General features: G+C 44.1%; 1 protein-coding gene across 7 annotated transcripts in view; it reads right to left on the reverse strand.

Annotated features, from left to right (window-relative positions):
* Positions 1–323: 323 nt before the first annotated feature.
* The window catches only part of elavl4 (ELAV like neuron-specific RNA binding protein 4), a 65,965-nt gene continuing 50,949 nt past the window's right edge, over positions 324–15,339 (reverse strand). For 4 of the 7 annotated variants that reach the window (XM_036520944.1, XM_036520950.1, XM_036520947.1 and 1 more), the window contains 4 exons: positions 14,037–14,190; positions 7,618–7,852; positions 4,574–4,612; positions 324–1,300 (listed from right to left, as the gene is read on the reverse strand). In XM_036520944.1, coding sequence (XP_036376837.1) covers positions 973–1,300; positions 4,574–4,612; positions 7,618–7,852; positions 14,037–14,190 — 756 coding nt within the window. In that variant the 3' untranslated portion in view covers positions 324–972. The remainder of the gene's footprint in view (positions 1,301–4,573; positions 4,613–7,617; positions 7,853–14,036; positions 14,191–15,339) is intronic. The other 3 variants (XM_036520945.1, XM_036520949.1, XM_036520948.1) reach the window with 3 other exon arrangements.

Raw genomic sequence — 15,339 nt, forward strand, 5'->3', positions numbered from 1 at the left:
TGCATCCCTTGATAAAACCTTCCATCTACAAAACAATCTCCGATCCAGCTCTCCAAAAAACAAACAACCTTGATCCTAAAAAGTACCACGGCAGAACGAACAAGACAAGGTGGCATTCCCCTTCCCCCCCAAATTAGCCAGTCAAAATATTTTTCTCTTTTTTTCAAATCCAGATTCTTGTAAAAATTCTTCAATAATTATTATTTTAATTATTATTTATAAAAATAGATTTTATTCTCTTTATTTTTCTTTTTTTCTAAACGCATTTTCAAGCAAAGAGATTTTCTCTTTGGCAACAGTGTTTTTTTTTTAAATCACTTAACGTGTCATCAGGAAAGCTAACCCATCCCTTCCCTCTCCCCTTCTCCCAATCCCCAGTGAGGAAAGACGTGTTTCGTTTGCAATACAAAACAAAAAGTGTTAGAAATTCTTTTTTTTCTGCATCAGAGAAAAAAGCTTTGTGTTATCCCTTCTACTTTAAATGGGGGTTTTAATATAAATTGGAAATGAATGAATGGTTACCTATTTTAAAAAGAGCCCCCTCCCTGTATTTGCCAGGGAGGCATTATTCTAAACGACAGTGGATCCGGATTTAAAAAAGAAATCCTAAAACAAGAAAAAAAAAATAGAATTTAAGAAAGGACAGTCTCTTCTTTGAAATAAGGGGGATTGGTTTTGCTACTGTTTACAGAGAAGAGAAAACAAAACAACAACAACAGTAACTAAAAAGATACACAACAGAAATCCTGCAATAATTACAGGGTTTCCAAATCATGTCATATTTTTTCTCTTTTTTCATTTTGTAATACTTAGGCAGCATTGGCTTATAGGTCCAAAGTTATATTATAAGCCATGTCCAGTCCTGTTTGTTTGTTTTTCTTTATGTTTGTTTTCCTGTTGCTGTTTTTGGGTGACTGTCGGGTGGTGGTTAGTAGTGAAAGGGGGTATTTTTTAGGGTGCGGGTAAGGATGTTCAGGACTTGTGGGTCTTGTTGGTTTTGAAGGAGACTTGCAAGACGCGGTCGCCCAGCCGGTACCCATTCAAGCTCGCGATGGCCATGGCCGCCTCGTCGTAGTTCGTCATGGTTACGAAGCCGAAGCCCTTGCACTTGTTGGTGTTGAAGTCGCGGATGACCTTGACGTTGTTGACCGCGCCGAAGGGCCCGAACAGCTGCCAGAGCACGCTCTCGTCCGAGTCTGGGGACAGGTTGTAGACGAAGATGCACCAGCCAGTGCCTGTGTGGCCCGGGATGTTCATGCCGACCAGACTGGTCATGCTGTCAATGGTTATGGGGGAGAACCTAAAAAACAGGGGAGAGCAAGAAGAGAAAGAGAGAGAGGGAGAGGGAAAGAGAGAGGAAAAGAGAGAGGAAAAGGAAGTGAAAGAGAAAGAGAAAGGGAGAAAGAGAGAGATCTCAGTTAAAGCTAAACCAAACCACTGGAGAGGCCCACTACTAGGCAGCTGTTAAAACAGACAAAGTTCCCACCTGGGTTTGCTTTGTGCTTGGACACATGCCTTCACACATTGCTTTTGCATTCTGAAAACACATCCAGTGCACTGGACATCTAATGTTCGCCTTTACCTTACTATGAGCTTGTGCTCCGTTGACATTTTTGGCAGACGTCAAACAACATTACCTCCCGACTGAGTCAGAGTCATGTTTTCTCATTTCTCGTATCATATCATTTTAGAAGAAAAAAAAACAAACCCATTTGCTATTAATGATATGATTAAAATCTGACAAAGCTGAATGTGTTAGGCATTGGCGAAAAATAGCAACAGTGGTTCTGCTGATAGCTTCACTACAGGTCTTTTGGTGTTTTAATTTCAACAATCATGTGAGACCCAGCATCATTGGTCGATGTTATCAGATGTGCATGCGATTTAATAGTCGCCTGAGTCTGAAAGGCATTAAACTGCTGCTCTTCCACCGCTCCTTTGCCATACGAAATGAAGACACTAAACTGGTGCTGACTACATGGGGATTGTCATAAAATCCCATAAAGCAAGTTTTTAGCTCTCCTCCCACTTCCTTTCTAAGTGTATTATAAGTGAACTAAATTACAAGAACTTGCTGAATTAAAACATTTAAAATTAATCAGAGATTTTGCATGCACCAAATAAATTTTTATTATTCTCGTAATCTTTTCTTCTTTTTTTTTTAGTGATACATAAGATTTGAATGCTCAGTTGACTTCACTTAATTGCCTTTCCGCTTAAAAGAAATTTCCACTTTAAATAAAAGGTAAATTGCATAAAACGTTCATTTCTTATGCCACCTCTGTGGGAATGACTATAGGCATTATTAGATATCCTGTAAATGAGATTTCCGCTTTGCTGAAGATATCTCTGAAGAACTCTCTCTCTATACCCCTTACAGAGACTTAATGGAAAGTGCACTTTACATTTCCGCAGCAGAAGGAACTCTGGATTCCACCCACTCCTGCAGTCATCTGTTCTGTGACGGCCTGACACTGATCAATAGTTCTGCACAGACCAACAGGACCGGCCAAATCTCTGGCTCTCTTTATGCCCACCGGTATTCCAGACTCCTCATCTGCGCCTTGGCCAGCCCTCGAGCTTCACCTCACAAAGTTGGGGAAAACCTTGCAAAATGTTGTGCACCCCCTGCCACCCTATTCCTCACAGAAATCTTCTCTCCACTCCTGGGCATAAACGCACACCTTCACAACAATTTGCCTGCTCTTGTCCAGTTTTGGCTCGTGTATAATAATCCAATGCTGTGATTTGTAAAGAGGTAGTACCAAGGTGTGTTTTAGTTATGTTCACGTTCAAGTTATGCCCTCATTGGTCAAACAGATGCACACACATGGCACTGAGAGAGGGCGAGAGAGAGAAAGAGAGAGAGAGAGAGAGGGGCTGAACTCACAGACAATGTCTGAGGTATCTAACAGGCCAGGACCAAACACAGTCTGTTTCTCCTCCACAGAGAATAGGGAGGCAAAGAGTTGCATAGCAACAAGCAAGCTGACCTACAGCCGCCGCCTCCTCCCCCCCCCCCAACTCCCACCTCCACCTTGTGATGCTCACTTCTTCGGCACACTGACTGGAAACTTGCCTTTGTTCATTAATTATGTTCAGCAACGTGCCCAGCAAGCGAGAAGCCTTTTAACAGAAGGCTGGCTCGTGTGATTGCAATATTTGACTCGCTAACAGTCTGATGGCAGATCACAATGAATAAATAATCTGAGCTCCTTGTCTTTTATGTATGTATATGTATATGTCCACTTTTTTTAAAAAATACACATCATAGCTGGGAGGGGTATAGGAGGAAGCGCAAGTGGATTTTAGTTTATTGTGCTTAGAGTTCAGTCTTCTACAGATTTGACATTTTCTCTGTTGGATCATTTGCATTTCCATTTCCGTTGGAGTGAATAAATTATTATATTTTCAATATATAATTCATGTTGCCTTGACAGAGTGCACTGGACAAATGAGCTTCTGGGACAATGAGGGAGATCTAGGTATGTAAGAACCTTTAACATGCATCACAGCATTCTGCAAGGCAGGAAACGCAGCTAATCAGTGTTACCAAAACCAATGAATTTAAATGATTTGTTCTTTTCGAGGCGCTATCTGTTTGTTCAGTTCGTTTGAAAAATAAAATGCAACGCTTCTCTTTCCTCTTTCCACAGATCTGCTTCGTCACAGACTGTCCAGTGTTTTATGTGGACATCTGAGGAACTCACAAAGAACAATACACAACAAAATGTCATACACTGTTGCACTCGTCTGAAAACCCAATGTTCCCCCCTCCCCATCAGATTATATAACATCAACAATAGCCCAAAAAAAAAGAAAAAAGAAAAGGAAAAACATGAGAAAAAACCAAGTGACCAGAGGCTTCTCTGCCTGCAGTGAAACACAACATTTCCTGCAGGGATCCAGGTGTCTCAAGCCTCGCCCCTCCGACCTCTGACCTGGCGACCCGGCCCCGGCTCCCTCCTCCCCAAGAGAACATTAGGACGGCTATGTCTGTCCCCAAGCAGGGAAATTTATCATTTCTGGTCCAAAGCAAGCTCTCGCTTGTGATTGAGGGATCTCTGCAATCACTGAAGGACTGAGAGATGCGGCAATGTACACAGGCTCGCTGATGTGACGCACAGGCCTTATGAAACGCTTCGGCGTAAAGCTGCGTCTCAGGGCAGATATGCAACAGTCTGACTGAGGGCATGACAGCAGGGTTCGGCTTAGAGCACCTGAATCCAGTGAACAACAAAGCCTGCAAACAAGAGCTACGCACAAGAAAAAACAAACATACACACAAATCCAAACGAGTCAAATCCAAAAAAATAAAGTCAGCAGTCATCAAACAACGCAAAATTCAACGTCTGAAAAATAAAAGGCGATTTGATTTTTTTTTTTTCCTGTTTGTTTGGTGGTTGGTGGTTTTAAAATGAAACAGAACCAACAAAATAATAATAATAAAAAAAGAATCAAGGAGAAACCTTGAACTGAATCCAATGCAGGTGACTTTCAAAAAATAAATAAAAAGAGGATAGAAATAATTTTGTCAACATGGACATCTGGCATTCGGTGAAGTTTTAATTACCTCTTTACGCCATAGGCCATATTAAGCAAATTGTCCAGCCTGTAAAGAGAAGGAGGGTTCTGGGGTTAATGCCAGGCAGATGGTCGACTCACTCAATGGAACTAATGCTACATCCCTGCCTCATTCAAGAAAGAAACACATCCAGAATCCCATTACACTGAGGAGCCCCACCAGACTGGGGGTGAGAGTCATTCACATGGCAGCGAGAGGCAGCAGGCCGGAGCGGAGCTTAGCACAGGCCGCTCACTCCACACACTGCAGCCTGCACACCTTTTAGCACATATTTCCAGTGTGTAATTCTGCACTAGTGTGGGCGAGCATCATCTGAAGGATCCTGCCACTTTTTTTTAGGTTTTCTTTTTCTAATTATTATTGTTAGATATGATTATTGATTTTGTTTGTAGGGGTGTTTTTCTTCAAGTCTGTGTGAATAATTATTGACGATTTAACAGAATGGTAAATGACACAGTTAATATTGATTCTGAAAAAAATAAGGATTAAGGAACAAATCATAAAGCAAGTATTTCTTTAAGAAAAATGAGTTGCACCATATTAAACACACAACTCTGATTGTTCCTTTGGGTGACAGAGTGGTTGCGTAGAACTTCAGGAGAAAATAAAAACTTTATACTTGGCTGTTTTTAATTAATAACCAGCAGAATTGCTCACCACATAGGGTTCTGTCAGTGTAATGGTTTTGCACTTGAAGGAGATGAACAGAATGAGTGCTTTAAGGAGGAGATAATGGCGTATCAGTTTACAGTGTTTTGTGAAAAAAGGGAAACAAAAAAAAAACAACTCATAGTTCTGATGGATTATTTTGACACGTATATTGATACACCTAGATACATGTATACTTTAGTACCAACGCATTTTGTCTAATAAATCTGTGACATTTAAAAAACATTTTAGACTTTACTAGGCTTCCATGCGATCTGATTTACAATGATATTGAGACAGTTTAAACAAAATGAGGTAAAATATAAAATTGAAGTGCGTTTTTTTTTCTGTGCCTGTCCTGCTGGCCAGGGCAGGGTGCTCCTGCAGTCTGTACTATTAGCAGCACCAGCCCAGTGGGCCAGGGAAACCACTCATCCGCACAAATCAGACTCTGTTTGGATCCGGTCTGCTTGGCGCCTCAACGACCTTCATTTCTCACAGGCTCTTCGCTGTCTCACGTCTTATTAAGTTCTCTGAAGATGGTGGTGTGTGTGGGGGGGGGGGGGGGGGGGGGGGGGGGGGGGGGGGGGTGGGGCGGGGTGATTGAGGTTTTTAGGCTTTTTAATATAACTTTTTTTTTCCACCCGTGAACACACACAAAAAAAAAGTAGTCGGCACTACAGGTCAACAGTCGGCAGAAGGAACATCTGTGAACTTGACAAAACAAAGCAAAACAAAGCATAACAAAACAAAGGAAGGGAAAAAAAAAAAACGGCAAATCATTAAAGCGGCAATTACCCTATTATCTGGGCAGGGACTGAACAATCTGCTTTGTGGGTAAATGAGTAAATTGGAGTGGAGGCGCAGAGGAGCCTCTGCAGGCCGCTGTGCAGGAGACATCTGCTGATCTGCTGGAACCAACCTGGCTTCAGCACTGCCTCTCCACACACTCTCTCCAAACCCCCCCCCCCCCCCCCGGCACACAATGGAGCCTTTGTGCCGCACTTTAATGCATGCAGATGGGAGACTTCCCTTTTTCAAATCAGTTCAATTATTACAAGTCCTGGCCCGGACAATAATAATGCACGTTTGGTAATGGTCATTATTGGCTATACTAAAACCTACATGAAATGTACTTTTTTTTTTTTTGCTTAGCAGGTGCTAGACTTTAGAGGTAAACAGAACACTACAGGCCAACGAGCAATTGATACGAACATTAAAAAAAAAAAAAAAGTAACGTGGGAAGCTTGTCAATGCACCGTGTCAGCTTTGTCAGCACTGAGTGTTTTTCAATGTTGTTCAGGTTTAGATAATGTTTTATCCTGTGGTTTATAGTTGCAGGGAAGGCAATATTCCCTGGCTGTAGACAGTGTTCCTGCCGAGGTTGAAATGGGCTATGTGCATTTGTGTTGCAATAGTGCCTCTGCCGGGTTTTATGGACAAGCTGTTCCAGCAATACTTTCTTCTCCCGCTAATTTCGTTGTGGTATTTGTATAAGCCACTACAAAATGGTCATGTGCGTTAGTTTGTGTTCACAAGTATTAGGTCATCATGAGTTGGAATCAAGAGAACTGAAGATCATTCGTTCTATTTTTTCTTTACATTAAAATTTAAATCAGGAATACTAGGTTATATTTCATCATTATCCTTTACAGCACTGACACAGACAAAGAAAATCTACAATCATACAATCACTCGATATCTATTCTTATTGGGGAAACACACACAACGCCACAAATCACATCAGAGAACTGTGCAACCGCGGTGCAAGTGGGGTGTGTGCTCAAAACCGCACACAAGACAGAAATGATGTTGCTTCACTAGTTTATTGAGCTTAACTGTTCTGTGACGAGTATGTGTTTAATTACGGTACGGGCTCCACCATTAAAATGCGGGGCTGAGAATGAGATGGACGTATGGGCATGGGAAGGAAATGAAATGGGGCTCCATGGAATTCCAGTGAAGCTGCTGTGGGCGACAGAACCCTGCTGTCTCTTGTGTACGGCACCTCCCTCACATTTATGGAGCTGGGAAAAAAAACCCAAGCTTTCCGTGTCTGACACCACACTCTTCTCTTGTATAAACAGGGCTTTGAAATGCACTGGGGACCTAAGATGATATTTTTTGCCATCCCTCATGGCCTGCTGGATAAACCACAGGGGCACAGCTGGGAGAGAACTCTTTTTCCTGACAGGACATCTAGAAGCTTGAATAAGACATCATAATCCTGTACTTGACATTACAGGTGACTAATTGTCACATCACGTTTTAAGCCCTGTAATTATATTTGTGAAAAGCCCTGTTATCCGCAGAACGCCCGGTTGTTATTGTTGTAAGGCATGTAACAGTCCACAGCTGTGGCTCCCGTCTCCCAGGGTATTTACCTGAACCTCTGGGCCTGGTGGTGCAGGGGGCCTGGGTATCGGCGATTCGGGGACTGGTAGAGCTGGGAGAGGAGGGCCTGGCTGGTCTTCTGGCTGGGGTTGTTAGCGAACTTGACGGTGATGGGCTCGGCAGCGCCCGAGGGCTTCTGGCCGTTCAGGCCCTTGATGGCCTCCTCTGCCTCTATCCTCTTATCAAAGCGGATGAACCCCACGCCCCGCGAGCCACCTGAGGGGCCAGCACAGCAGAAACAGGAGAGGGATACGTTCACTTCACCACGCTCCAAATGGGCAAGCAGCACACACACACACACACATATATACACACACACATCCCCACACGCATGCATGCACACACACACACACACATATATACACACACACATCCCCACACGCATGCATGCACACACACATATGCACATACACGCACAGACACCCACAAACCCACACACACATACACACATAGGTACATCAGAAACGCATACAAAAACAGTATTTGGATGAGCTATATCAGCCACATGTACAAAGTTGATTATCACAAACCAAGTACCATTTTGTTTTGGATGTTATATTAAAAATTATTTGGTTATTGTTACATAACAACATTTAATGACATTTCAGCACTTCCTTTGCGATTTACCTAATTTAGTGGCTTGATGAAAAGAAAATGAGAAATGAGAAAACTGAATCATACAAAGAGGAGTCTAAATAAATTAAAAGCACAACAAGCAACCCCAACAAAAAAAAATCAGGATCCAGCATCCTGAACATCTCTTCTGTTTAGAGAAAACACCGAGAGGGGAGGAACAGCAAGAGCTGGTGTGTGCTGAGCAGGGCCTGAGCGTGCTTTGGAGTGTGTAATGTGTAGCTGTTCCACTGCGTGTAGATGCGTGATGTGCTGGCTGTGATGATAGCTATTGCTGTGGGCCACATGCCTCCCCCCATTCCCATGTCACGTGATATGAGGAGCGACATTTGAGTGAGTTCCGAATGACTGTTTCTAACTGCCACCTGAAAGTAACATTTAAAAGCGGGACTGCCCGGGAGGTCTTTTGTTGGTCCGCATAAATGCGAGAGGCTTGGTTTTAATGAGGCTGCTCCACTGGCCCTGGGGAGGCACATTAGATGACAGCACACTGGGAGAGTTATTTGCATAACACTGTGCACGGACTGGCATCTCCACGAGCGCAGAGAAACATTTCTTATTGTCGTCTCCCTCTCTCTCTCCTCTCACCATGCTGCTTTTGCTTATTGATGTTTTATCTTCCGCTGTCTTATTGTCTATTCAAATCAGGCTCTTTTGATACGCGCGGCCCCCGAACAAACATTTGCACACAATCTTTTCAATGCAGAGCGCTTTCATTCACCCAAACGCTGCGGCATTCGAGCATACAGCATGCGCCGCTCTTGACAGTTATTCATGTGGTTCCATCTTCCCTTCCCGCACCTGTAGTTTTTAATTATGCCTGCAGCAGTTTTTTTTTCCCCAGAGTATATGCATACATTGAATCAAAAGCATTTGAGGACCCTATTGATGGCTGCTTTCAGGGTGAAAGTTGGGTCAGTGTGGATGTGCCAGTAAATGGAGCAAGCTTAGGGAGCTGCACCCGGATCGCACTTTGTCCATCCTGCACCGCATGCTGAGCCACACCCTGTGCCACACGGTGGCATCGGAGAAACAAACATTACACAGTAACGCTGGGGATGCCATGTGTTCTGCTGTATGGGAGACATCTTAAAAGATGATAAAATAGAGAGCTAACAGTGTGGGAGTTTAGATATGCTATCCCTAATACATGTGGTATGTCAAGTATATGAATGTCATACTGACACAGACATACAGTGTGCTAACGGTTGCGTTCCTACTTCTGAAGTTTTCAATTTGTTACCTTTCTGGTGTACTTAAAGATGAACTCATATGATGATTAGCATATAGGCTATTTTTGCGCGCATTTTAATCTGCTATCTACTTGTAATATGGATGTTATGCAAAAAAAGGCTTGGGGAAGTATAAATATTTTTAGATGAAAGGTGTCTGTTTATCAGAGGCTGGACACACGCCTTCCCTGCTGGTCTCCCCGGGGACTCTCCGGCGCATGAGTGGGCAGAGAGGCGGCTCTGCTCCTCACAGGCTCAAGGGCAGTGGCGGCGGGCTGCGCAGGTGCTTTTTAATCAGTGAGGAAAAACACTCCGAGCCTAAACTCCGGTAATGACTTGAAGAGGGAAATCGCAACCTTGAGGCTGGGAGTTAGATGTGGAGGGCCCCTGCGCGCTCCCTGTGGAGTTTTCGCCGTCTGCGTGGAGGGGATGAAAACGCACCCTGCTCTAGTCAAAGGATGGCCTTCGACCAGTCGCTGCGCAAACCTGACGCTGTATGTCAAAGTCGGTGACGCAGTTATGTCTGGGTGTGTGCGCGCACGGGGCAGCGGATCGAACAGACAGACGGGGGGCAGATCCTCGGGCTAAAAGGAGAAAAAGGGACGCTAAGCTCGTGACTGAAAAAAACGCATCGCGATCTGTTGTTTTTCCCAGAGATGTGCTGACAACTCTCATTTCCAAAAGGGGAGCTTGTTCGGGGGGCCGCCTATCTGTCGCCGCATCCCTGTCAGGCTGAACAGTAATGAAAGCAGAGAACAGTCGAGCCTGAAAATGCAAGTTTGAGCCTTCTACTTTGTAGCGGAGAGGGAAAATGGAAATGGCTGTCTTAATGTTGACTGTGGTATTTATTTATTTTTTTCCCCACACGCTTTTCCCACATTAACATAATGAGCTCCCAGCTGTTTTTTTCTTAACAGCTAAACAAAACAAAGAAAAGAAGCCGGGTACACTGGTAGACCCTGGCAGCCTCAGCTGGTTTCAGCACTTATCACAGCCAGCCAGTGCAGCATTAGGCTGCAGTGTGCTCCCGCTAAAGGCACTTTCCTACGCTGTAATCACTCGTAGCTTACGTAACTCCACCTGTACTTATCTCGGCCCACCACACATGTACATCGAGAATAGCCGGTTTATTAATAATCTGGGAGAACGAGTGAAGACGGGCGGCGAGGATGCCGACGGTGCCCCGGCGACGTTTTTTCCCGCACGCCCACCGCGCCGCTCCCTCAGCACTTACGGTGAAAATGAAAACATTCCTCTGGGAAATCTGGAAAGATCTCAGAGAGAGCCCGGGATGTTAATGAAAGCCTTCTCTCTCGCTCTCTCAAAAACCCGAGCGCTCTAATGTCACTCCTCATTTTCACTCTTTCATCCGGCTGTGCCAACAGTGCACAGCGTTTATTGGACCTGCGCATTAAATACATTACAAAAAAAAAAAAACCAAAAAACCCAGAAACCAACTCCAGGTTTTGCCTCCTCCTAGTCAGATTACAAAAAAACTTCCTTGTTTTATGTAACTTAGTTTGTGCTGATGCAGATGGTCTTTGAAAAGTCGTGGGAGGGAAGTCTTTGTAGAAGAGAGGTGCAATAAGGAGGGTTTTTATAAATGCGCAGTGAAAAACCATCTGGTTGCTTATTTTGGGAACTCAAGGCCAAGGGGACTGTGTCATGTACTGTATGTTTTGTTGTGATGTTGGTCATAGCAGAACGCCTTTGGCAGAAAGAACAGAAAGAACACCTTCAGCGTCATGGATGGAAGACACCCTTGTGGTGAAAGCCATGAGGGATTATGTGCTACATTTATAAATTACAGTGCAGAAAAATGCAAGAAAATGCATTCACACCTGTGATAAATAAAGATCTCTTGTTATTTGATTAATCTATTCCCTGTACCAAACCGTTTATGAGGAGTTTAAGTACTATATTAGGTACTACCCTAAGTACTTGGGTCTGTATCTTTATACATCCTGCATCTACACGTGTGTGTGTGCATGTGTGCGTGTATGCGTGTCTTGTGCTTGTGATTTTCAGAGCACAGGTGTGCTTGTTAATATGTGTGTGCTTGTATTATGTGTGACTGTAATTCTCTCTCTGTGGCATGTGTGCATTCATGCTGCCTCTCTCTCAACCTCTCTTGCTTTCTGCGTATACTGTGTTTGTGTTATGTACCATTGTGTGTGTATGTGTGTGTGCGCGCGTGTGTGTATGTGTGTGTGGGTGTGTGTATTTGTGTCTTAGCGATGTGTGCGACTCCTCTGAAAAAGGTTTTGCAGGGACAGCCCTTGGGAGCTGCGGAGAAGCAGTCATTTTTCACTTATGAAGAGCAGCTTGTAAAAGGCAGCTCTGTGGATCAATTGTATTTGCTCTCATTGATGAGAGGCATATTGACTGCTATGCGCAGGGCCCTGCAGAGCTGCTCTGAATATTTTACTATTGATCAAAGCCTAACAGATATTATATTTTCATTCCCACTGATGTTAGTTTAAACTGGCTGCTTCTATTGAACCTCATGATCTAAAAATGCTCCCTAAAGGTTAGACACTGATCTAATATAAAAATGCTGCTCTTTGGTGTTTGGTCATGTCCACCCATTCAAGAGGTACAGAAACGTGTGCTGGTGTTCTGACCAAATCAATGGAAAAAAGAGAGCGGTACAAAAAGGAGAGCGGTCTCTCAGTGACTAAACTGCTCCTCCTTTGTCACCAATAAAATGTCTTGCAGATTTCCAGCAAATAATGAAAAGAAACTTTATGATTATGTTGCCACCGAGGCAACAGAAAAGAGCCTTACAACAATTAAACGTAATCATTCTGTTATTCTCTTGCATGTTTCACTGGGGGTGGCATGTACATCATACCTCTTCAGATTATTTCAACTCAGAACAACTAATCAAAATGACTCATTACGATCTTTGTAAATGTTCATGTCACGTTAGCTGGTGTGACTTTAAATTCTGGAAAGCTTTTCTCGGGTGTTCTAATATCCACCCCCGAATTCCCAATAGTCTTTGTATGACATTGAGATGCGCAGCACTTCGTGTTCACTTTCATTAACAGATCTAGACATTTCAGGCATTCAAAAATAGCCAAACCCTTTCGCTGTGAAGGACAAAGGTAAACCTTTTACACTAAAGTGTGTGAAAGACAGAGAGCAGAAAAGTGCTTACTGTCTCTCTCTCTCTCTCCCCCTCCCTTGCTCTTTCTTTCCCTCTCTCCAGCAAATCGCTTGAGAGTTTTAATTTTCGGTCCATTTCTCTTTATTGCAGCATGAACTGAAAAGATCTGCCAGCTCTGAGCTCTCTGGGTCCTCTAAAATCCTCCTTGTTTCTTAATCACCGGCAACTAAAATTTAATTAGTCATTAAAATTCCTCCAGCGGATCCCCCTGCCTCCAGGGAGGCGTCTCTGGGCTGGGCAGGGGCTGGCTGTGTCAGGGGGAGGAGGAGCACACAAGCAAAGAGCGCTCCCTCACACTGCGGTGCCGTCCTGCCACTGCTGCTGGCCCTGCCAGCTGTTGTGAATTACGCTGTGGTTGGGCTGTGCAGGGGGACACAACTCAAAGGCGTGTCAGCTTGTGAAAAAGCCGTGTTGCTCTAATAAATACCTGCGGAAATGTTCAAAATCTGAGAAGAGTGATATGGTTCGAAAACAAAGGGATCTCTTGAATTATTGAAATGTTTTGAACAGATTGCTCCGCTGAATGCATCAGCAATTCCATTCTATGACTAGATAAGCTCGGGTGGGGTTTATTTATTGATGACCGCGGTTTGGAACAAGGTTAAAGGAGCATCCAGCTGTTATCAGTGTGCATATTTTTCTTTGCCTTTGACTTTTGGTCTGTTTGTTTCTCCCCATGTGCCACGCACCAGCTCATGTAGACACAAAAAAACACTAAACGTCCTTAAAGCTCGATCCGTTTCTCCTTCTAAAGGACCGGTTACCAGGAGAAGACTGAATCTGCATAGGCAAATGAATGTGGATTTAAAGTGGCATACAATGCGCTGTTTCCTTTCTGCTTCATCAGTGCACATTACACATTACACTGGAGCCTGCCACAGGGGGAGAAATCCTCTGAAATGGATCTAAGCACTGTGGGACAGGACTCAGCTGCCATGGAAATGGTGCATCCTTCTGCGTGTGTGTTTAGTGTGTCACTGTGCTTGCTTGAAGGGATGTGTGCATTTGCGTGCATTCAAATCTTGAAGGGATGTGTGTGTGTGTATATATGTGTGTGCATTCATGCTTGAGTGCTCGTCCCCCTGCTTGCCTTTCTGTGTGTGTGTGTGTGTGTGTGTGTGTGTGTGTGTGTGTGTGTGTAAGAGTGTGATTTTGCGTGTATGTGTGTGTACGAGAGTATGAATTTGTGTGCGTGTGTCTGTGTGCATATGCGTCTGTCTGTGTGCGTGTACATTTTTCTGTTGTTTTAATTGAAAAGCTATTCCATGGATACCTGTGATCTGGTCCACCTATGTGTGTGTGTGCGTGTGTGTGTGTGTATGTGCGTATGCATTTTTCCTTGGTTCTAAATGAAAAGCTATCCCATGGATACCTGTGACCTGGTCCACCAGGATGCGTGAGGTGATGATGCGGCCATACTGGGAGAAAAGCTGCTCCAGCTCCTTCTGGGTCATGGTCTTGGGCAGGCCACTGACATACAGGTTAGCGTCTCGAATGGAGGCCGAGCTGGGCCGTGCATACGACACCTGGGCAGGACAGGTGAGAGGGGAACAGAGAAATACAGTATTCACATGTGAACACAAGCTAATGACATTCCCAACCTTCTGTGGCAGTTTCTGCCAATATCCTGAAACATTAAGCAGACAACATTACATTACCATCATTTAGCAGACGCTCTTGTTCAGAACAACTTCCAGCACAATAGAGAGCGACTTCCAGCACAATGCACAAGCAACAGACACAGCAATAGGCAAGCAACATTTCTAGTTACAATTAAAAAGGTGGAAAAAAGAAGAGCACTGAATATTGACCTTTTAGATCATGTTTACGTATCCTAGTAGAACATATGCTCTCTAATGTATGTGACAGAAATATGTTTTTTTTTTCAAAAGCGGATATATTACTGAGAGCTTGTTATGAGGAGCTTGATGTAAGTGAACTTGCAACAGTCAGCAGCAATCATGTTCAAGCCTCTGCATCTTTTGCATAGTTTTGTGGCACACGCTCCTGCCACTCATTATACATGTGCATAATGAGTGTTATTAGGTCTGACACAGACGTTTTGCTTTTCACTTGCATTTATTCATGTGACTCCCGTGTGCTTGTCGTTAGTCTGTCTGAGTGTAGGATGTGCGAAGCAAGCCATAACAATCAACAGACGCACAAATGCAATGTGTGTGTACATGTGAAAGTTCCTGTGAAAATATGCCTGCATATGGGTGTGCGTGAGTGTAAGTATAATATGTGTGTATGTGTGTGTGTGTTTGTGAATGTGAGAGAGCATAAGAATGTACAGTCAGGGTGTGAGCTCTTCCAGATCTCCCTGTCTGAATCACGCAGGAAACCTTCTGCTTGTGGTCCTAGCTGTGAGAGCTGAGTGAGAGTGCCGTCTGCACAGAGGCCACAGTCAGTCATTATACCAGCTGCCCCTTTACAGCTCCCACAGCCTGCTGCACTCTTCAGAACCATGGACAGTGCCGGCACACACTCTCTCTCCCCAATCCTCCCCCTCTCTCTGTTCCACCCTTTCTCTCTCCTTCTTTCCCACTCTCTCCATCTCACTCCCTCCCTCTGTCTGTATCACTCTCTCTCTCTCTCTCTCTCAGTCCCACTCCTTTCCTCTCTTCTTCTCTCTCCTTCTCTCTCTCCCTTTCTTTCTCAGTCCCCCCCACATC

This window comes from Megalops cyprinoides, chromosome 2, assembly GCF_013368585.1.
Source record: "Megalops cyprinoides isolate fMegCyp1 chromosome 2, fMegCyp1.pri, whole genome shotgun sequence".
Taxonomy (NCBI): Eukaryota; Metazoa; Chordata; class Actinopteri; order Elopiformes; family Megalopidae; genus Megalops; species Megalops cyprinoides.